At 51.6% G+C, this 22,036-nt stretch overlaps 1 protein-coding gene across 1 annotated transcript in view; it reads left to right on the plus strand.

The window, feature by feature from the left end:
* Positions 1 to 2,016: 2,016 nt before the first annotated feature.
* The window catches only part of Limk1 (LIM domain kinase 1), a 33,462-nt gene continuing 13,442 nt past the window's right edge, over positions 2,017 to 22,036 (plus strand). The window contains exons 1-5 of the mRNA XM_051161352.1: positions 2,017 to 2,179; positions 4,038 to 4,134; positions 18,507 to 18,645; positions 18,885 to 18,994; positions 21,477 to 21,683. Of these exons, the coding sequence (XP_051017309.1) occupies positions 2,125 to 2,179; positions 4,038 to 4,134; positions 18,507 to 18,645; positions 18,885 to 18,994; positions 21,477 to 21,683 (608 nt within the window). The 5' untranslated portion in view covers positions 2,017 to 2,124. The remainder of the gene's footprint in view (positions 2,180 to 4,037; positions 4,135 to 18,506; positions 18,646 to 18,884; positions 18,995 to 21,476; positions 21,684 to 22,036) is intronic.

Genomic DNA, 22,036 nt, shown 5'->3' on the forward strand with positions numbered 1-22,036 from the left:
ATTAAATGGTTTTCTTTCTAACAGTGCTATAGCCATGGTGTCTCTTTACAGCAATAAAACCCTGAGACAGCTGGGTGGTGGTAGCACACGCCTTTAATCCCAGCACTCGGGAGGCAGAGGCAGGATCTTTGTGAGTTCCAGGCCAGCCTGGCCTACAAAGCAAGTCCAGAACAGTCAAGGCTACACAGAGAAACCCTGTCTCGGAAAAACAAAAAACCCTGACACAGACGTAATTTTGTTATTGTTGCTGTTATGTATATTTAGGTGTGTCTGTGCTTATGGATATGTGCTTGGACGGTTCTCATTACATATCAAAGAGTTGCTAAGAAAACCTTCTTTTCCCCTTAATTTTAGTTTCGTAAGCCGCAGTTTCATATAGCTCAGGTTGACCTCCAACTTGGTATGTAACTGAGGTTGCCCTTGAGCTCTTGATCCTCCAGCTCCAAAACGTTGCGATTATAGGAACGCCCCATCAACCAGACTGCTTTTTGTTTGTTTGTTGTTTTGTTTCTATGTAGCCCTGGGATGTCCTGGAACTCCCTATTATACTAGGCTGGCCTCCAACACGTGGAGATTTATCTGCCTCTGCCTCTTAAGTACCGAGATCAGAAAAGATCTGCACCGTCAAGCCCTGCCAGACTTCTCTTTTTAATAAGTGAAATTGTAGGTTGGTTCCAGAGGTGCTTTGAATGCGATTTTAATCTAATGAAGTAAAATCAGATACTACCAGGGTTGCACACGATAAAGGGGGATTCCGAAGACTCGCCTAAAAAAAAAAAAACAAAAAAAAAAAACCGCACGTTTACAACAGGGGAAAGCCCTTAAGCAAACAGTCTTAATTGTGTTGCAACTCTTGACTCTCAGCTGATGAAAGGTTTCAATCAGAATCTGGGATAAGGGGCTCTTTTGTCCTCATGTCCATAGTTTTCTCTGTTTTGTATTTTAGTTTTTGGTCTTCTGATTCTTCCATCTCCACGTCCATGGTGCACCCTATGCTGTATTAATGCAATGCCGAAGGTGGAAGACAGGCCTTCGAGCATGCTAGCCAAGCACTCTATCGACTACGCTATACATTTCTACATTTTCTATCCTGCCTCAGACTTCAACTGACTCCCCACCTCCCCACAACCTCCAACATCCTCCAGATCCGCATGGCCACCGTGCGTCCTTGGTGATTAACCTCCAGTGGGTTGGACCAGAGAGGCTCCTGGAGGATTTGTACAGGGAGGCGCCTTCTCCAGGGATGCCCACTGGGCGGCTCTGTCCGAGCTAGCAACCTAGCGAGCAGGTGATGAATGAAAGGCCGACAGGAGGGGTGGGGGAGGAAGGGGCGGGGCTAGGGCGGGTTTTGTTGTGGGCTAGTCGGGAAGGCTCAGAGTGCGGCTAGAGACGAAACAGCCACGGTAGACGGGCGTGGCTTCCCCCGAAGGGGAGGAGCCGCGCAGAGGCAGCTTCAGCCCAAGGCACCACGTGAGCCTCACCCTCTCCTTTGCTTGCACGCTTCTCCGCTTCGCTCCTCCGAAGAGGGCGTGGCTGTCATTGAGGGGGCGTGGCTTCCTCCGAGGCCATGCCGTGCCAAACAAGGACAATTCCGCCAATGCCGCAGCTGGCAGGTCGCTTGCTCGCCTGCAGAGGGCGTGGCTGCAGCCGAGAAGACATGCTAACCACTCTGGGGGGGGGGGGGGGATTGTCGCTCGACGGGCGTGGTTATTGTGGCGAGGGGCGGTGCCACGCAGTGACAGTTCCAACTGGCAGCCCTTGGTCAGCCTGCAGAGGGCGGGTCCGTCACTGAGGGGCGTGGCTACCGCTGTGGAGGCGGAGCCGCGCAGGGGCAGTTCCAGCCGGTCGCGTCACTTGCGCCCCGCCCCTGCCGCAGCTCGCAGGCCCGCCCCGGCCCGCCCCTCCGCGCTCGTGAAGCGGCGGCAGCGCGGAGCCGGTGTCCCCTAGCCGGGTGTGGGGAGTGCAGCGCGATAGCACCGCCGAGCCGGGAGCGGAGTGCTCGGCTCCGGTCCCGCGCTCCCCGCCTCCCGCCTTCGCGGGCCGGCGGCGGGCGAGCTCGCGGGCCCGGCCTCAGCACTCCGGTACCCCGCCGGTTGCCGGCGGTCCCCGCCCCCCGCCGAGTGCATGAGGTTGACGCTACTTTGTTGCACCTGGAGGGAAGAACGTATGGGAGAGGAAGGTGCGCCGGGCTGGGGGTCGGGGGAGGGGGTGCTGGGAGTATCTGAGGGGCCCCAGCTGCGGTGAGGCCGCGCCCCTGCCTCCTAAGGACGCGCCTGCCCTTCCGAAGCCCGCAGGCCTGTTCTGTCACCCTCCCACCCTCTTTCTCCCTTCCTCGGCCCCAGGGTGAGCTGCTTTCTCGAAGATGGAGGAAGGCCCTCTTCTCATATCCCATCCCCTCTTACCCATCTCTCAGGTTACTGTTCATTCAGCAACTACCATAGCCCCTAGTTCTCTGTCCCCTGGTCCTCGCTCTCGTGCGGAGGAGGGCGAGTGGGGGGGGGCACCCTTTGATCCAGCCTGACCCGGGAAAGCTAAACCGCTGCAGCAACCCTGGATCTGAGACGCAGACCAACGTTCGCGGGGCATTCTGACCTTGAACCAGTCACTAACACCCAGGAACTCAATTTACCCATCTGTGCAATTCGGGACTAGGTGAATTGGGGGACTAGTGGGGGCCGTTAAGCACAGGAGCGCTATACACATTGGAACCGGTGACAAAATACTGCAGAGGTACTCCACCGCTGCCACTACCATCCTACCATGTCCTCCCCTTTTCCCTGCACCAATCCTAGTATTTAATCAGTCTTGGCTAGAACCCTACCTAGCCTCTTCAGCCTCTTCTGCCTCACTGAGAGGCCCCAGGCTTAGAGCCGCACTACAGTTGAGGTGCAAAGGCCTCTGAGATTACTTCAGCCTGGATTGAAGACTGGGATCTCCCCTAGGTTTTTTTTTTTTTTTTTTAAAGCCCCCACAGTAGGTCCATCTGGTCAAAGGCAGGTGCTGACTGCTCCAGCCTGTCTCCCACTCTCACACATCCCTGAAGCCCTGTTTGGGGCACAGGCCTACCTCACACTTAACAACACACTACTTTGTATGCCTGGGTGCTTGTAGAGAGAGGGGGAAGGCAGTAGCTTTGGAGCCTGACTGTGTGTCATAAAGAGAGCTCCCCTCTCTAGGGCTGAGGTTTCCGGGTCTGTAGAATGGGGAGGAATAACCTAAGGCAATTTTGCAGGGCCCACCAGCTCTAGGGGCTCAAGGTCCTGGGAATGACTAAGCATGCGTTGTGGCTGCCTTAAAGAATCATCAGAGTGGCTGGCTTTGCAGCCCTGGCCCCTCTGCAAGGTTCAGCAGAGACTGTCACCTTTGGGTTTCTGACCTTGCTACTTCCAGTCTTGGATGGAAGTTGCACCTTCCAGCTCTTCTGCAGGTAGCAGAGGGGACTGTCACGAGAGTGCCACCCTTCACCTTGTTTCTAAATTCTGCCTCCTTTCTTGCGTTTTTACTTGCTGTCGCTGAAGGAGACACCTCTGTTCTCCCCGACACGTTCCCAGATATGCCCAGAGAGCTTTGGTTGACTTAGTGTCCAAGCAGGACTCTTTTACCCTTTTGCTTGGCATAGAAAGGTTCCGTGTGTGAGCAGAGCAGGCTAGAACTCCAGCAAGCTTCACTCTCCCCCCCCGCCGCCCCCCCCCCCGAGACAGGGTTTCTCTGTGTATCCTTGGCTGTCCTAGACTCACTTTGTTGACCAGGTTGGCCACGAACTCACAGCGATCCGCCAGCTCCTCTCTCCCAAATGCTGGAATTAAAGGTGTGTGCCACCACCACCTGGCTGCTTCACTATTAAGAATGGCTCCAGACATGGTGGTGTGCACCTGTGATCCCAGCAGAGGCAAGCGGATCTCTGTGAGTTCGAGGCCAGCCTGGTCTACAAAGCGAGTCCAGGATAGCCAAGGCTACACAGAGAAACCCTGTCTCGAAAAAACAAACAAACAAACAAAAGAATGCTTGGCTCCTGACTTGGTTTCTACCCCATGCAGGAAGCGAGTTGCCTGTGTGTGCAAGCTGTGGCCAGAGGATCTATGACGGGCAGTACCTCCAGGCCCTAAATGCTGACTGGCATGCCGACTGCTTCAGGTAAGATGGGCTGGCGGAAGGGTGGGTGCCCTCAGTAAGGCCTGCCTGTGACCTGTATGTTTCTCCTGGTGTTGTCCTTGCCTGTTATCTCCGGTGGGTCCATTCTCTCAGTTTCCCTTTCTTAAAACAAAGAGTACACACACACACACACACACACACACACACACACACAAATATATATACATATACACACACACACATATATATATAGTTGTTGTTGCCATCCTTGTTACATGGTGGGGGTACGTGTTCATTTCAGGAGCACATGTGGAGATCAGAGGACAGACTTTGAGAGTCAGTTCTCACCTTCCATCTTGTTGAAGCGGAGAATTCCCGGTTGTTTTCTGCCATCGTGCTGCCAGTTCAGGCTAGCAGGTCTGGGAGCTTCCAGCTGATGTTCCTGTCTCCTCCTCCCATCTGGAAGTCGGGGTGCTGAGATCGTAGACCCTGGCTGCTACATCTAGCTTCATATATGGATCCCAGGAACCAAACCCAAGTTGTCAGGCTTCCCCAGCGAGCACTTGTACATACTCAGCCATCTCCCCAGGCTCCCTTATATATAAACATATATGTGTATAGATATAGATATGAAACAGGGGCTTGTAAACCAGGCTGGCCCAGAACTCCTGACCTGCCTTAGCCTCTCTAGCAGCTAAGACTACCAGTACGTGCCGCCATGCCCTAGCTCATATAGTAGACTTTAAATCCTACATAGGTGCTGAGAATGTATCCTTTGGTACATTCATGAAGCCCTATGTTTGGTCCCCAGCATCACATAACCAGACCTATGACACCTGCCTGGAAGCCCAGCACTCAGGAGATAGAAGCAGGAAGATTATAAGTCTTAAGATCAAGCTGGGCAGTGGTGGCGCACACCTTTAGTCCCAACACTCCAGAGGCAGAGGCAGGCAGATCTCTATAAGTTGGAGGCCAGCCCGGTCTACAGAGCAAGTTCCAGGACAGCTAAGGCTATACAGAGAAACCCTGTCTCAAACAAACAAAAATATCCATACATGTTCAAGTGTAGCTGTATGTTTGTGTGCATGTGTGCAGCGCACATACATGCCTGTGAGGCCAGAGGCAGATAACAGGTGGCCGCCTCCACTGACCTCTGCTGTAGTTTTTGAGTCAGGGTCTCCCCTTGAACCTGGAGTTCACTGAATTAGCTACCCAGTGACACCCAGGGATCGTCCCATGTCCACATCACCCCCTCCAACCCCAGCTGTAGAGTTACAGATGCACACCAATGTCCAGCTTTTTTTTAATGGCTCACCATGCTTGTATGACCAACACTTTACCAGCTGAGTCATCTCCCAAGCCCTCACGTGGTTTCCAGTTGGAGGCTGGTGGAATTCACCAGGAGGAACCCATGGTAGGGAGGGAAGGAGCAGAAGAGGTCAGATACTTGTCTTAACCTCCCTGAGCTCTTGCTAGAGCTGGGGGGGGGGGGGAGACCACATCAGCTCTCAGGGGACTCCTAGCCACTGTCCCTACGCCACAGCTGCCTGTAAAGATGTGTCAGCCAATGAAAATAGCCCTGACCTCTAGGATGCATACAGAACAAGGTTGTGCTTAAAGACTCAGCAAAGCAGTGGGCACCCAAAGTTGGCCCAGGGCCCACTAGAAGCATCCCATGATGCAGGGAAAGATTCAAGGCAACCTTGTACTGCATCCCAAGTTCAAGGTCACCCTGAGCTATATGAGACCCTGTCTCAAACAGAAAACACCAAGACAGTCTTTTCTAACATTTAGCAGGAATCTGAACTACTTTGCATAGTTAAGTACTAGTTGTGCCTCCCAAAGAAAAATCAGAGCACCAAGAGGTTCCGTCTTCTGCATGAAGTCACATGACCAGGAAGGAATGGAATATGCAGTGCCTACTCTGAGGCGAGAAGAGAGGCAGGTAACACACCCTGGGATTCAAAGCATATGGGGAGGCCCACGGGGGGATCTTGACACACACAAGGGCCGTCCACTCAGGGAGACAAGGCCTTGGGGACTGTCGGTGATGAAACAGGGTGAGTCAAGGGATGCAGTTAGGAGACCAAGTTCAGCTGGTGTTGGTGTGGGCAGTGAATGGCAGGATTAGGCCCTCCTGAAGACAAAAGAGAGGCAGCAGACAGCTGGGAAGCGTGCTGTTTGTTAAAGACCGACATCTCAGTGGGCAGATGGCACAACTTGGCAGGACGAGACTGTCATAGTAATTCAGGGGTCTGACTCATTAGCCTGATGTAGGATAGTGACTGAGGAGGGAGGAGCTCAGATAAAGAAGGGGTTACTTGGGGCTGGGGAGTCAACGCAGCTGGTAAAACACTTGCCTGAGGACCCAAGTTCCATCCCCAGAACCTATAGGTATGGCGGCGTGCATCTCTAATCCCAACACTGGGGAGGTCGTGCTGGATCCTGGAGCCGGGCATGATGGCGCAGGCCTTTAATCCCAGCACTCGGGAAGCTGAGGCAGGTGGATCACTGTGAGTTCGAGGCCAGCCTGGTCTACAAAGCAAGTCCAGAACAGTCAGGGCTACACAGAGAAAAACTAAAAAAAGCCTGGTGTGGTGGCGCAGGCCTTTAATCCCAGTACTCTGGAAGCAGAGGCAGGTGGATTGCTGTGAGTTCGAGGCCAGCCTGGTCTATAAAGCAAGTCCAGGACAGCCAGAGCTACACAGAGAAACCCTGTCTCATGAAAAAACAAAAACATAAAAAAGGGAAAACTAAAACAAACAAACAAATAAAACAACAACAACAACAATAGCAAAAACCCAGAACTTTCCTGGGTCTACTCACCACAGACCAGGAAGCCATGACAGACTAAATACAGCCACCACCAAAAGTCCAACTTGGTGAAGCAATGAGTTCTATTGGAGTTACTTCCAGGAATATGGGTGAGGGGTCAATGACAGAGGAGAATGACTCAGAGACAGCTGTTTGACCAAAGCCCAGCGTGAGTGATAGCTCACAAAGCCGGGAACCAACCTAGAGTACAGTACACTGCCTGCAGGCAGCCTCGCCAGGTTAGAGATTATCCTTTCCAGGTGATGTAATGGGTCTGAACCTCTTCTAGGCGGTTTGGCTGGTTTCTGCATCTTCCTGGGAGCTGGTCTGGTCTGAGAGTCTTCTTTCTTTGCAGCTTGGTACTGCTCTTCTGAGCTATTATTGCTTACTCTGGTAGGGAGGGCTCTACTGAATCTGGTCAGTTTCAGGGACTTCCTGGAGCTGTTTTTGAGTTGTTTACCTTTCTGCTTCAGGAACTCCTTGCAAGATGGAATATTTTGATCTCTGAGGTGGAGACAAGCAAATCTTTGGGGCTCACTGGCCAGCCAGTTTACCTGTCAGCCAGCCCCAGGTCCCGGTGATAGACTTGTCTCTGAAAACCAAGTGGATTGCTGCTGAGGAGCAGCTCCTGGGCTTGACCTTTGGCCTTCACATACATACATACAAACAGGAGTACATAGCTGCGCACACACACTCAAAGGGGGGAAAAGCACAGATTGCACAGTCCTAATTTCAAATGCCCCCTCCCCCAAATCAGATTGTTAGAGTGCTTGCTTAGCATGCACAAAACTCTAGGTCAGTCTCAGCCCAGGCATGATTGTATGCTTATCACTTCAGAACTCTTGAGGTAGAGACAGGAGTCTTAGGAGTTCAAGGTCATCTTCAGCTGCATAGTGAGTTCCAGACCAAGCTAGACTACACAAGACACTATCTCAAAAAATTTTAAACTTCCCCAAAATGTATCAACATAATGCCACCAGTAGAAAATTCCAGGCCAGGCCTATTATGACAAGTCATAACCAAACCACAGGCACACACCAGACGGTGTCTGAGTTCAAGACCAGCCTGGTCTACAAAGCAAGTTTTAGGACAGCCAAGTCCACACAGAGAAACCCTATCTCCAAAACAAAACAAAACCTACAGGCACACTTTAAAATACTGCAGATTAAGAATACTGTAGAAGCCGGGCATGGTGACACACGCCTATAATTCCAGCCCTTTGGGAGACAGAGGCAGGCAGATCTCTATGAGTTCCAGGACAGCCAAGGTTACACAGAGAAGCCCTGTCTCGAAAAAAACCAAAATGGGCTGGAGAGATGGCTCAGCAGTTAAGAGTGTCTGCTGCTCTTGAAGAGGACCAGTGTGATTCCCCTGCATCTGTTGGGTAGCTTATAACCACCTGCAATTTCAGCTCCAGGAAATCCAGTGCCCCCTTTTGGCCTCTGTGTGTACTACAGTCATATTGTGTGTGCATGAGTGCACCACCACCACCCCCATAGTTAAAAACACATCTCCAAAAAAGATCATTACATAAAATTTCCTTTGAAGGGACTGGAGAGGTGGCTCAGTGGTTAAGAGTACTAGGTGCTCTTCCAGAGGACCTGGGTTCATTTCCCAGCACCCACATGGTGGTTCAGAAGCATCTGTAACTCCAGTTCCAGAGGACCCAACACCCTCTTATGGAGATCTTTTTCTGGCCTCTGTGACACCAAGCCCACAGACATGTATGCATGCAAAATACCCACATGCATAAAAAATTTTTTTAAACTGTAAAAAAAAAAATTCTTCAAGATAAATGGGTAAGTTCTGTCTGAAACATAAATTAATTGGCTAGTTAGTGAGACTAGAGCCCCATTTCCAAGATCCCACATTGTTCATATGCAAATATTCAATAGTCCAAAGTCACACAAAGCCCCACACACTTGTGATCTCGAACATCTGAAATTGTATTTGTAGTAATCCCTCATCATCAAGCATCCATTTTCCGTCCCTCCCTCTCTCTTCCTCCCTCCCTGCCTCTCTCTTCCTTTCTATTTTTCCAGTGCTTGTGATCAGATCCCAGAGCCTTAGCAGAAGCTAGACAACATACCACCAGGCTCCATCTAGTCCTTGGATTTTTGAGACAGTCTTTTTTTTTTTTTTTTTCCTTCTCTGAGACAAGGTTTCTCTGTGTAGCCTTGGCTGTCCTGGACTCTCTTTGTAGACCAGGCTGGCCTCGAACTCACAGAGATCTGCCTGCCTCTGCCTCCCAAGTGCTGGGATTAAAGGCCTGCGCCACCATGCCCAGTAAGACAGAGTCTTAATGTGTAGCCTAGAGCTGGCCTCAAATTTGGGTCCTCATGCCCAGTGCTAGGATTACAGGCATGTACCACCACACCCTGCTACTACAAGCATTCTTTTTCTCTGTGTGTGTGTGTGCTCGCGCATGCATGCCATGGTGTGCATGTGGATAACTTGTTATCAGATACTAGCTTGTGGGAATCAGTTCTCTCTTCCCACCATTGTAAGTATTAAGAATCAAACTCAGGTTGTTAGCTTGGTGACAGCTGCCTTTTGCCCCTGGGCGATCTTGCCAGCCCTCTGCCTTACTTCTTGAGACAGAGCCTCTCTCTGAAACTAGAGCTTTAGGGAATCGGCCCCAGCAAGCATGTCAGTGAAGGTTGTCACTGCTTGAAGTGGGGTCTGACTGTCTCCTGCACGTTATATATCTCTTCGGAGTTGACTGGGTTCTTTTAAGGGTGCTGGTGAGCAGCAGGCCTGTACTGGGAGAGGGTGTCTCCTGTCAGTAGAGATGGGGACAGGGTAGTTATGCCTGGCACTTGAGTAGCAGTTAGACTTGCAGTGGGACCAAAAGGAACCAAGAAGTTTTCTTTTTATTATGTATACAGTGTACACCTGCAGGCCAGAAGAGGTCACCAGATCTCATTGTAGATGGTTGTAAGCCACCATGTGGTTGCTGGGAATTGAACTCAGGACCTCTGGAAGAGCAGACAGTGCTCTTAACCTCTGAGCCACCTGTCCAGCACCTCTCCAAGACATTTTCTTTAGAGGTCCCTGGGACTGGCATGGAAGGAAGGCACGAGAAAGCCCCGAGTGTAACCTCCTGTGTTGTAGCACAGAAGGGAGGCAATGGGCAGATTACAGCGTCCCTGGCTTTGGATGACCTGCTCCATGCTACCAAGAAAGGGTGAGACCCCACTGGGGGCTGTAGGGAGAGAGCATGTTCAGCTGACTCTGAAGTGGAGGGACACGGCACACAAGGGCCCCACAGTGAGGAAATGCCCACAGGCAGTGAGACCCATGGCTCCTATACCACAGTCAGCACCCAGAATCCTCCTTCCCTACTTCCTCACCTAAAATCAGAGCCTAGATCCCTATGTCCACATTCTGACCCAGTATGTTATGGTTCAACCAACAACCACCATAGCTGGGTAAAACTGACAGTATCCTGCCATGTGACAGGTAGGAAGCTTCAGAGAAAGACCACAGCTGCCCTGGGCATACAGCAGACAGGCCGTTAGTCTAACTCTCCACAGGACACCTGAGACTCCTTCTCTATTGCCACAAGCCTCTTGGTGACATTGAGACCGTTGTTCCCTTTGTCCTCATTAAAGCTACTAAGGCAGAATGGATGTTTGACAATCCTGGACAGCCTGCTTCTCAGCCACGAGGTAGGCAAGGTGCCTTCATGAGTTGTCACACACCTGCCTTCCATGCCTTTCTGCACACTCTTCCAGGTGGAGCACCCTGGGGTCCCTGAGTCAGCTGCTCCCACGCACCTGTCCTATACAGACCCCCTGAGGACAACCTGTGAGCCATGCGCTCTGTATTGAAGCAGTTTGACTTCCGAGGAAAAACGGGCACAGAGGTCACCTACGTGTCCAAGGACTCCATGTGGCCTGCCTGCAAAGCCTGCACTATGTAACCCGTGCGTACTCGAGACTCTGTCCTGTCCCCTCCCAGATACAGATTCCTGCCTTCTAGCAGGAAAGCCAGAGAAGAGACCAGTGCAATGTCAGAGGCTAGAGACAGCATTCCAAGGAAGTGACAGTTGAGTACAGAGTGGAAGGAAGCGAGGGAGGAACTCACAATGTCCAGAGGCTCTGAGGTGGGTGTGATGGATACACTGCAGGACTGACACATGGTGGGGCCGGCATAGAATCATCCAGGGCCTTGGGCTTGCTAGGCAAACAGTCTGCTAAATCTCTAAGCACTAATGCTTATGTAAAGGGGGGGAGTCTGCTTGCCTGTGCATTCCCCGGGCACTGAGGGGAAGTTTTTATTGCTGTTTACATTCACTCATTGTGGACATATGGAGATAAGAGGACAGCTTGTGGGAGTTTATTCTCTCCTTCCACCTTGTGGGTCTCAAGGACCAAATTCAGGCCATCAGGCTTGGTTGTGTGCACCTTTCCTTGGTGAGCCGTCCCACCAGTCTTGTTTGGAGGGTGGGAAGGAGGGAGAGAGAGAATACTGGGGATCCACCCGGAGCCTCATGAATACCGGGCAGAATGGTACTCTGTGTGTCGCAGTGGCATCAGTGTTTGTCTAGAGCAGTGGTTCTCAATTTGTGGGTCACAACCCCTTTGGGGGGGTCACATATTAGATATCCTGCATGTCAAATATGTACATTATTATTCACAACTAGCAAAATTACAGTTACGAAGTAGCAATGAAAATAATTTGAAGAACTGTATTAAAGGGTCGCAGCATTCGGGAGGTTGAAAAGCACTGGCCTAGGGGGCCCTGGGGGAGCCTGCAGAAGGTTCCCTGGCTGGGCAGCTCCTCTGAGTCCCCTGAGTACCACTGCAGTGTCTCTGTCTCTGGCCTGGAGGAAATCCGCAGCCTGGTGTACCAGGAGGGCCACAGATGCTGTGACAGGCGTTCTCTGAGCCAGGATACGTGTGGTCTGGAGATGCTATCTGTTGACAGTACAAAGGCATAAGAACATTAGCCCTGGGCTTTGATCATCACCCTAGGACCCAGTCTGTGCCACCACTGCCGCACTTCCCTGTTGGCTCTGCCTCCCAGAAGATTAGGGCAAGGCCAGTGGTCCAGGCTTCCTGGGGCCAGCTGCTGCCTCTGTGCCATGCCTGCAGGCTCCTTTTCCCAGAAGCCTTCAGTGCACACTTCCTAGAGCTCTCATAGCCTGGGTAATCTCCCTAGAGGCTGGGTGGGGCAGCCTTGAGCTGGTGAATGGGCAGTGGGCTGATAGTGAGAGCCTCTGCAGGGAGAAAGCTCTCATTTGAGGAACCTCCCATGTAAGAAGGCTGAGCCAACCCAGGGAGGCTGGCCTCCGTTCCCTTGGGGACAGCACCGGAAGGCGCAGCTGCTCTGGGGGCTTATCCTTGTCCCTAGAGAGGCCCAAGCACTCAATGCCTTTGTCCCGGAAGAGGCCAAGGAACAAGCAGGACACAGGGGACTTTCTCCAGGTACAGAGGACTAGATGTAGAGTAGGGGGCTAGAGCTTGAGTCCTTCCCTACCTCCTTGATTGTAATCACTACATCCTTCTCCCTGTCCATAGACAGAGCCCCACCTACCTTCCTTGCCAGAGAGTCAGAGCCTAGATCCTTTCTCCCTGCCTCCTTACCTGGGGTCATAGCCTAAACCACTCCTTCCCCACTTCTCTACCTATAGTCCTAACCTAGATCCCTCATTTTCCAACGTTCCACCTATAGTCAGAGCCTGGATCCTCCCCTGTCTACCTCTCTGCCTGCAGTCAGGGTAGAGACCGCTTCTTGCTGACTTCTGCCCAAGCAGAGCCTAGATCTGTCCCCTTCTACCTCCACCAAAGCCCAAGCGGAAGGCACTTTGGCTGCTTCCTGTCACAGGCTGAGAAAGAGGCCTTCCTCACCCACACTGCCGCCTCCTCCCCTGTGGTGTGGCCACACAGGCCCTACCCCCTGCATCCTCCAATCCTGAGCCCCAGCAGTAGGATGGGGAAGCTCTGGCCAGGCCACCCATGGGCACCCACAGGCCTCCAGAGTCTCCCGGCATAGCTGCAGAAGATGCTACCAGCCCTGAGAAGAATCCACCTCCTCCATGGGGCTAAGTAAGTGAAAAGCCCTTCCCCAACCTGTCCTGGGTCCCGGGCTGAGGCAGGGGCTGGATGTGGAGGGGACTTAAAGGACAAGGCCCATCTGGGGATGGCTGTGGGGCAGAAGTGAAACTAGTCAGGCCCGCCAGCCATGAGGGAAAGAGGCCACTATTGAGCTTTGGAGCCATCTGGTACCTTCTCCCAGTGAGCCTGGCCCACAACTGCCTACTCTTTACCCCGGTGTCCTGAAATGAGGAGGGAGGAATCTCGTACCTGTCACTGTGACACTTAGCCCAGCCTCCCTTGTCCCAGAACACACAAACATACACCACGTTCCTTCCTCCCCACCCTGGCTCTGCTAGAGAAGACCGGGGGACAGTGTCCTCGGGCGTTTTACCTGGCTGGCCCCAGGCCAGCTCTAAGCCCCCGTCTAGTGCCTTATATACCCACCTCTCTCGCCATGAAGGCAAGAGAGATAGGATCTCATATATCCCAGGCTGACCTCAGATTGGCTAGGTAGCCCAGAATGACTTCAGACTCCTGATCCTCCTGCATCAAGCTCCCAAATCCTGGGATTACAGGCATACACCACTACCACCACTATATGTGGTGCTGGGCATGGATGGAATCCAGAGCTTTCTGACTGAGGGAAGGACACTACTGGCTGAGCCATGTACCCAGCCCATCTCAACGTGCTTTGTGGAGAACAAAGATGGTGGTTCCTCCTCCTACCTTCTCTGGCTCCTTGTGGATGTGAGCTGAGGACTAAGGGGCTGGACACAGTCAGAAGCTCCGTTGGGCCTTCCATCAGCAAAGGTCTTTTAAAGCCCAGAGTCAGCCACCACACCATGTGTGAGCCCAAAAGAAGCCTTAGAAGCTAACTGGATGGAAGCCCAAGCATAGTGGGACACACCTGTCATCCCAGTCCTGGGGAGGTAGAGGCAGGAGGGTGGGTGGGTAGGGGGAGGGGGACACTCCAGGCCGGGTTGGGCAGGTAGTGCAGGCAGCAGAGCGCTTGCCTAGCAGGCGTGAATCCTTGGGTTCCATCCCCATCACTGAATAAACTGAGCTAGAAGGCACAGGCACCTATAATCCCAGCACTCATGTGATAGCAGTAGGATCCGGAGTTCAAGGTCATCTTCTGCTACGTAGTGAGTTTAAGAAGGCTAGCCTGTGCTATATGAGACCCTCTCTCAATAGAACGGAGGGGGTGGACATGAGCGACAGAGAAGTGCCTAAGCAGTGCTAAGGGTGCTGGGTGGGATCAACCCCCTCCAGAGGGCCTGTTTGCAGAGGCTTTGTGCTGCTTTGTGTGGCAGTGAGGGCTGGGAAAGGCTTCAAGGAAGTAGTGACCTGGGAGGGGATGTGCTGAATGGAGTGTGTGAGCAAGTCATGGTCAGGCTGCTCCGGGCTGTTCCTTGGAAGGAGCACTCTGTCTGTGATGAACGAGTGGGTGGAGGAGGAGTCAGGGAGTTTCCTGCTAGATGAATGTAAGAGCTTTATCTCCCAGGGTGGGATGTAGTGCTCTGGAGCCCACACCCATAGGGAGAGTAGGCATGTGGAGGCCCTGCTTCCCACAGCATGATGCTGGGGAGGCATGGGCAGACTCCTGTGACACTCCGGTGACCCAGGCGTGGGACAGGAAGCAACTCACTGATAGTGTAGGACTGGGGACCTTCCTGAAAGGACAGGATCTGTGCTGGCTCTTTGCACTATGGGGTCCTTTAGGTTTAAAGACTCTAGGAGGGGCTTACTAGGGCCCCCACATTCAGCCGATCCCCCCCATTGCCCCAGCCTCCCAGCGGTGCAAAGCCCCCCCCCTACTGTTGTCCTACCCCCCCCCCCCCCCCCCCCCCCGTTGCCAGGGGAGTTGGGAGAGTAGGCATTACGTCATGACTTCTGCCCTGCACTCATTCTCTCCTCCTCTGCTGCTCCTGACTCCCCCAGGGACACCTCACCAGGCCCCTTTTCCGGGTATACCCCTCCACCCACTTAAAACTGAACCCTGACATTTTGGCACTCCCTGACTGGAGCCCCTCCCTGCAGGCCAGGCACCCAGACAATGGGAAACAAGCTGGGATCTTCTTAAAGAGATAGTGTCCCACCAGCTGTTGTACCACTACCCTCCCTGTTCTGTTCTCACTTCCAGTTCTAACAGGCAACCAGTGTTGAGGGAGGGGAAGGAACAGTCTAGCCCACCTATTCTCTCCTGCATTGGTATCCAGGACAGCCCCGCTCCTCCTCCCCCCCCCCCACCCCCCGCCCGTGTGGCCCATAAACAGAGCCTGCTGCATCTGCAGCCTATTCTCTCCTCAGGCCTGCATACTGGCCCAGGCAAATCTAGGTACATAGAACCTTAGAGCCAGCTCTCCATATCCCCACAGGCTTACAGAAGAGTTCATCCCACCAGGATGCTTAAAGAAGGAGAACCAAGGCATCTGGTTTACATGCAAAGCTGCCCCATCGCAGCCTCCCTGGTTCTCTAAGGCTAAGATAGACTGCTGGCTTTGATGACACTAGGCTGAGGGAGGACAGAACAGGGATATGGATTTAATGGTAGGTGGTGGCTGATCCCTGGGTGTCCTTGTGGATGCCTGAGCGCTGCTGAGCTGGGAAGCTACAGCATCCTGCATATTCACTGACAAGACCCTGTCTCTGCATCCTGAGCCCAATCCCAACCTCACATCTTAAGGGGACAGAATAGCTTTGTAGGGTCTGTGCTCGTTGGTGGGAACCTGGCTAGCTCGGGGCCTTTGCAGCTCATCTCTCTTGAGGAATCTGGTTTGTTTGTTTGTTTGTTTGTTTGTTTGTTTTAGTTTTTGTTTTGAGCTGGTATTTTCCTGCAGTGCCCTGGACTGGCCTGCAGCCTGGTCTTGAACACTCATAGATCCACCTGCTTCTGCTTCCCAAGTACTAAAAAGCAGGAAGAGCCGGGCGTAGTGGTGCACACCTTTAATCCCAGCACTCTGGAGGCAGAAGACAGGTGGAATACTGTGAGTTCAACGCCAGCCTGGTCTACAAAGTGAGTCCAGGACAGCCAGGGCTACACAGAGAAACCTTGTCTTGAAAAACAAACAAAACAAAAGAAAAAGCAGGAAGGAAGATGTTGACATTCAGTTTCTCTCACCTCTGAAAGGTTATAGACCTCTGAGCTGCCAGAGGAACATGTAGGAAAAAGCCAACCGGTCCATTAGCGTGGGGCCTGTGGTTTGCTTCATGCTGTCTGTGCCCCCAGCTTCCGTTCCTCCATCCATCTGGCTGGGACCAAGAACAAGTCACCTTCCTTCTGAGCCACCTCCCTTTCATGAAAGGAGACAGACAGGGGCCCAGATTAGAAGCTGTTCTCACCTCGGAGACCGTCAGGATGGACCACATCCTTCATCCCATCTAGGCAGCCCTGAAATGGATGCTTGTACAGGCTGTGCACTAGAAAGGCTGTAGAGAGAGCAGAGCACAGGGACCCTTCATTCCCAGGACTAAGGGGGACAAAGCAGACAGATCTCTATGAGTTCGAGGCAAGCATGTCTACACAGAGAGTTTTAGGACAGCCAGGCCTATAGAGAAAGACCATGTCTCCAAAAACCAAAAAAGTCAAGAGTTGTAGGGAATAAAGCAGCTAGGTGGCTGAGCTGGTAAAGGGGCTTGCCCCACAAGCCTGATGAACTGAGCTCAATCCCCAGAACTTACGTAAGAGACCAAGGAGAGAACAGATGGCTGAGAGTCATCCTATGGCCTCCACATATGCACTGTGGTGCGCGCGCACACACACACACACACACAAACGTGGTGGTGCACGCCTTTAATCCCAGCACTCGGGAGAGAGAGGCAGGCGGATCGCTGTGAGTTCTACAAAGCGAGTTCAGGACAGTGAAGGCTACACAGAGAAGCCCTGTCTCAAGATAAATAAATAAATAAATAAATAAATAAAACACACACACACACACACACTCTATAATAATATTTTGGGCAAGTAGGGTCTTACCGTGTAACTCTGGCCTACAACAGGCTATGTAGACCAGGCTGGCCTCTAACTCAGAGATCTGCTGCCTTTACCTCTGACTACTGAAATCAAAGGTGTGTACCACTCTGCTCAGCAATTAGTAATAATTTTTTTAAAACATCTAGGGATCCAATTCTACCCTTGCTTTCACAGTCTAAGCTCTGGGCTACAGTGTTCACAAAACATAACTTTTAAAATTGTTCTTATTTATTTTTCCTTTAATTTTAATAATTGTAATTAATTAATTAATTTAATTAGAGGAAGAATTTTACTATGTAGCCCAGCCTGTTCTGGAACTTGTCATGTAGCTCTTTCCTTTATCTTTTTTAGTGTTTATTTTATTTTATGCATATGAATGATTTGTTTGCATATATGTGTGTGCCCTACCCACAAAAGCCGGAAGAGGTTGTCAGATCCCCTGGAACTGGTGTTACAGATGGTTGTGAGCCACCATCTGGGTACTAGGAATTGAAACTCAGGTCCTCTGAAAGAGCAGCCTGTGCTCTTAACTACTGAGCCATCTCTCCAGCCTTTCCTTTTACTTTTGAGAGAGTATTTCATGTTCCATTCTGGTCTGAATTATAAAGTATGTTACTAAGTATGACCTTGAACTCCTAATCTTCCTGCCCCTGTGTCCTGAGTGCTGGGGTGACAGTTTAGTAGCACCAGCCCAGTATAATTCTTTGTGTATGTGTGTGTGTGTGTGAGTGAGAGAGAGAGAGAGAGAGAGAGAGAGAGAGAGAGAGAGAGAGACAGAGAGAGGGGGAGAGGGGAAGAGAGAGAGAGACCCAGTCTCACTGTATAGCCCATGCTAACTACAACTCAGAATCCCACCTCAGCTTTCCAGCTACTGATGTGACAGGCCTACCTACACCTCCGTGCGTGCTCACCTTTCTCTTGGGTTTTTGTTGTTGTTGTTTCTTTTTGGTTTGTTTGTTTGATTTCATTTTGAGACGGTGCTGTATATATGCCAGGCAAGCACTCTCCCAACAAGAACACCTCCAGCCACTATTTTATTTGGATTGTTAAAAGCAAAATCCAAAGACAGACAGCTCTAGATGGCGACTAGAGAGAAGGCTCCAGGGTCAAGAGTACGTGCTGCGTCTGCAGAGCACTCAAGTATATGCCCTAGCATCTCTGTCATCAGTGGCCCATAACTCCAGCTCCAAGGATCTGGTGTCTTCATCTGGCCTCCTCAGGCACCATACACACATGATGCACATACAGAGAAGCAGGCATACACCCACGCACACTTGCATAAAAATGGTTGTGTGTGGTTTTTTTTGTTTTGTTTTGTTTTGTTTTTAAATTTAAAAAGCTGTGCAAGCCGGGCGTGGTGGCGCACGCCTTTAATCCCAGCACTTGGGAGGCAGAGGCAGGTGGATCACTGTGAGTTCGAGGCCAGCCTGGTCTACAAAGCAAGTCCAGGACAGCCAAGACTACACAGAGAAACCCTGTCTCGAAAAACAAAAACAAAAAAAACCAAAAAACAAAAAAGCTGTGCAGAGAGGGTGGGTGTGGCTATCCTCAGCCCCGCCCCCTGCCCGCTCCTCTCTACTCAGGTGTTGTGAGTGTAGCGCCTCCCTTTCACACCAGTACTATGAGAAGGATGGACAGCTCTTCTGCAAGAAGGACTACTGGGCCCGCTATGGCGAGTCTTGCCACGGGTGCTCCGAACATATCACCAAAGGACTGGTCATGGTGAGCCACCTTCCCCTACCTGCCCACCGCTTGAGGCGAGTGTGCATTCTCTCTTTGTGCCATCATCGTCCCCTGTGTGTTCTGAGCCCATCTCTTCATCTGTTCAGATCCTTCAATCCCTCTACTTGACCAGCAGGGCTATGTCTGGGCTGCCTTGCTTTCCCCCTAAAAAGAGAATGATAGTAGATGTGGGGGACTGCAGATACCACTAAACTGCACTGTGCCCCCAACCCTTACAGGTGGCCGGGGAGCTGAAGTACCACCCTGAGTGCTTCATCTGCCTCACCTGTGGAACCTTCATCGGAGATGGGGACACCTACACACTGGTGGAGCACTCTAAACTATACTGGTGAGTATTATGGGCCTTTTTGAGCCTAGGGCCTGCACCTGTCACCAAAGATGACCATATTCAGACTTTTATTTCCACGTGGTAAAATAGGAGCGGGCAAGTGCCGTTGCTCCCTGCCACCACATAGAAATGGCAGAAATTGCAGCGCCTATCAACCTGACTGTTCAGGAGTCTAATACAAGAGGATTGTAAGTTCTAAGCCAGTCTGGGCAACTTAGTGAAATGTAGTCTCAGGAAGGCTAAAGAAAGCTGGGGGTATGGCTCAGTGGTAGAGCAGCTGCCTAGAATCCCCCAGTGAGGGGCTGGGAGTATGGCTCAGTGGTAGAGCACCTGCCTAGAATCCCCCAGTGAGGGGTTGGGGGTGTGGTTCAGTGGTAGAGCACCTGCCTAGAATCCCCCAGTGAGGGGCTGGGGTGTGGCTCAGTGGTAGAGCACCTGCCTAGAATCCCCCAGTGAGGGGCTGGGGTGTGGCTCAGTGGTAGAGCACCTGCCTAGAATCCCCCAGTGAGGGGCTGGGGTGTGACTCAGTGGTAGAGCACCTACCTGGAATCCCCAGTGAGGGGCTGGGGTGTGGCTCAGTGATAGAGCACCTGCCTAGAATCCCTCAGTGAGGGACTAGGGGCATGGCTCAGCAGTAGAGGGCTTCTGTGTCATATGTAAGGCTCTAGGTTCAGTTCTCAGTACCACAAAAAAGAAAAAGTAAATGATAGAAAGTGAAAGTGCCCCCCACCCCCACTCTCTTCCTTCTGCCTCTGCAGTGTAATCCTAGTTCTAGCCACAGAGCTGGCGCAAACCCCACCAGCTACAGATCCCATCACCAGCAGGTCTGTTCCTGCTTCAGACACCAGCTGCACATTCCAACTGGCTTCCAATCCAGTGACCCTAAGTTTGATAATTTGCTAAATGACTAACTCCCAGAACTCCAAATGGTACTGTTTTGGTTTTTGTTGTTGTTGTTGTTTGGTTTGGGGGATTTGTTTGTTTGTTTTTGAGACAGGGTTTCTCTGTGTAATCTTGGCTGTCCTGGACTCACTTTGTAGACCAGGCTGGCCTTGAACTCACAGAGATCCACCTGCCTCTGCCTCCAGAGTCCTGGGATTAAAGGCGTGCACCACCACACCTGGGGTGCTGTGTTTTGGATAACAGTTGCCTTAGAAGGGGCAGAGCCAAGAAGCCACCAAGCCTTCCACCAAATCCCTGCCCATCTTATGTTTACCAATGGGGATGCCACACTGAGGGCCAGCATCCAGGGATGTCATTGAGGTTTCCTTATGAGTCATCTGGCCACATGAGTAAGCTCTGTCTGTAGCCTGCTCCCCGAAATCCAGGCTGGCTAGAGGCTCTAAACCTTCAGTTTTGGTCAGTTTTTGTGAGACCAGCCCTGATCTGACTCATCTCATTTGCATAAACTCAAGCATCCTCATACATAACAAAGATCCCCCTGTTCCAGGGACTTAGAGTCTTTCTCCCCAGAGCAAGGGACCAAAAAAAAAAAAAAAACGACCAACCAGACAGACTCTCTTATGAAACACCAACAAAGATGGATTCGAGAACAACAGGACCCGATCCCAAATGGGTTTTTAATGACTTCCTCCCCAATGAGATGTATCGCCAAGGCCTCCCCTTATCTTGGCCATCTGACAATACCACAGGATAGACAGAGCCAGACTGGGGCCAGCGAGGCGGCTCAGTGTGTAAAGGTGCTTGCTGCCAGGCTAGTGAGCCTGAATTCCAACTGCAGGACCCACATGGTGGAAGCAGAGAACTGACCCACAAATTGTCCTCAGACCTTCGTACTCACTCTGTGGCATGTGTCGTCCCCCCCCCCCCAGCCCATACACGCACAGACAAAAATAATAAATGTAATTTAAAAATATAACTGTCTGATGAGATGCCTCAGCAAATAAAGGCGTTGGCACCAACTTTAACAACCTGGGTTTAATCCCCAGAGCTGACAGGGTGGAAGGAGACAAATGATGCCTGCAAATGGTCCTTTAACTTGCATATATATACACAGTTTGCCACATACACACTTGAGCGAACACACACATAAATAAATGTAATTTTAAAAATTTAACCAGAATAAGCCGGGCGTGGTGGCGCATGCCTTTAATCCCAGCACTCGGGAGGCAGAGGCAGGCGGATCGCTGTGAGTTCGAGGCCAGCCTGGTCCACAAAGTGAGTCCAGGATGGCCATGGCTACACAGAGAAACCCTGTCTCAAAAAACCAAAAAAAAAAAAAAAAAAAAAAAAAAAAAAAAAAAAATTTAACCAGAATAACTGAGACCAGAGTTGGGGGTGCTGAGACAACTGAACATGCCCAGTCCTACCCTGAGACCCACCAGTTTGTGGGAGGGGGGAAGAGGGGGGAATATGGGAAGAGGGAGAAGCCTAGGGCTCTGAGAGAAGCATTACTGACCACTGTCCTCGTGCTCTTTTCTTCCCCTCCTCTTCGGATCTGCACTGCCAACGAACTTCACAGCGGGCACTGCTACTACCAGACTGTGGTAACACCGGTCATTGAACACATCCTGCCTGACTCACCCGGCTCCCACCTGCCCCACACAGTCACCCTAGTGTCTATCCCAGCCTCTGCTCATGGCAAACGAGGCCTATCTGTCTCCATCGACCCCCCTCACGGCCCACCAGGCTGTGGCACGGAGCATTCACACACCGTCCGAGTCCAAGGGTGAGTTGGCTGCCATACGGGATGGGGCTCCGTTGTTGCAAGCTGGTTGTATTAGTTAGCGTTCTGCTGCTGTGACAAAATACCTGACAGAGACAGCTTAAATGGGGAAGGATTGATCTTAGCTCATGGTTTCAGAGGGTTCTGTCTACGGTCCTTCAGTCCGTTTATGCTGGCCCAGAATGCCCAGGTACCAGAAGCATGAGGAACTGAGGTCACTCACTCCTCCAGAGTCCACTTTACAAAAGCCAAGGGTTGTCAAGATGGCCTAGCAGGTAAAGACGCTTGCTACCAAGCCTGACATCTTGAATTCCATTCCCAGGTACCATGTGATGGAAGGAAAAAAACAAACTCCT

The sequence above is a fragment of the Acomys russatus genome, chromosome 19, assembly GCF_903995435.1.
Source record: "Acomys russatus chromosome 19, mAcoRus1.1, whole genome shotgun sequence".
NCBI classification, from domain to species: Eukaryota; Metazoa; Chordata; class Mammalia; order Rodentia; family Muridae; genus Acomys; species Acomys russatus.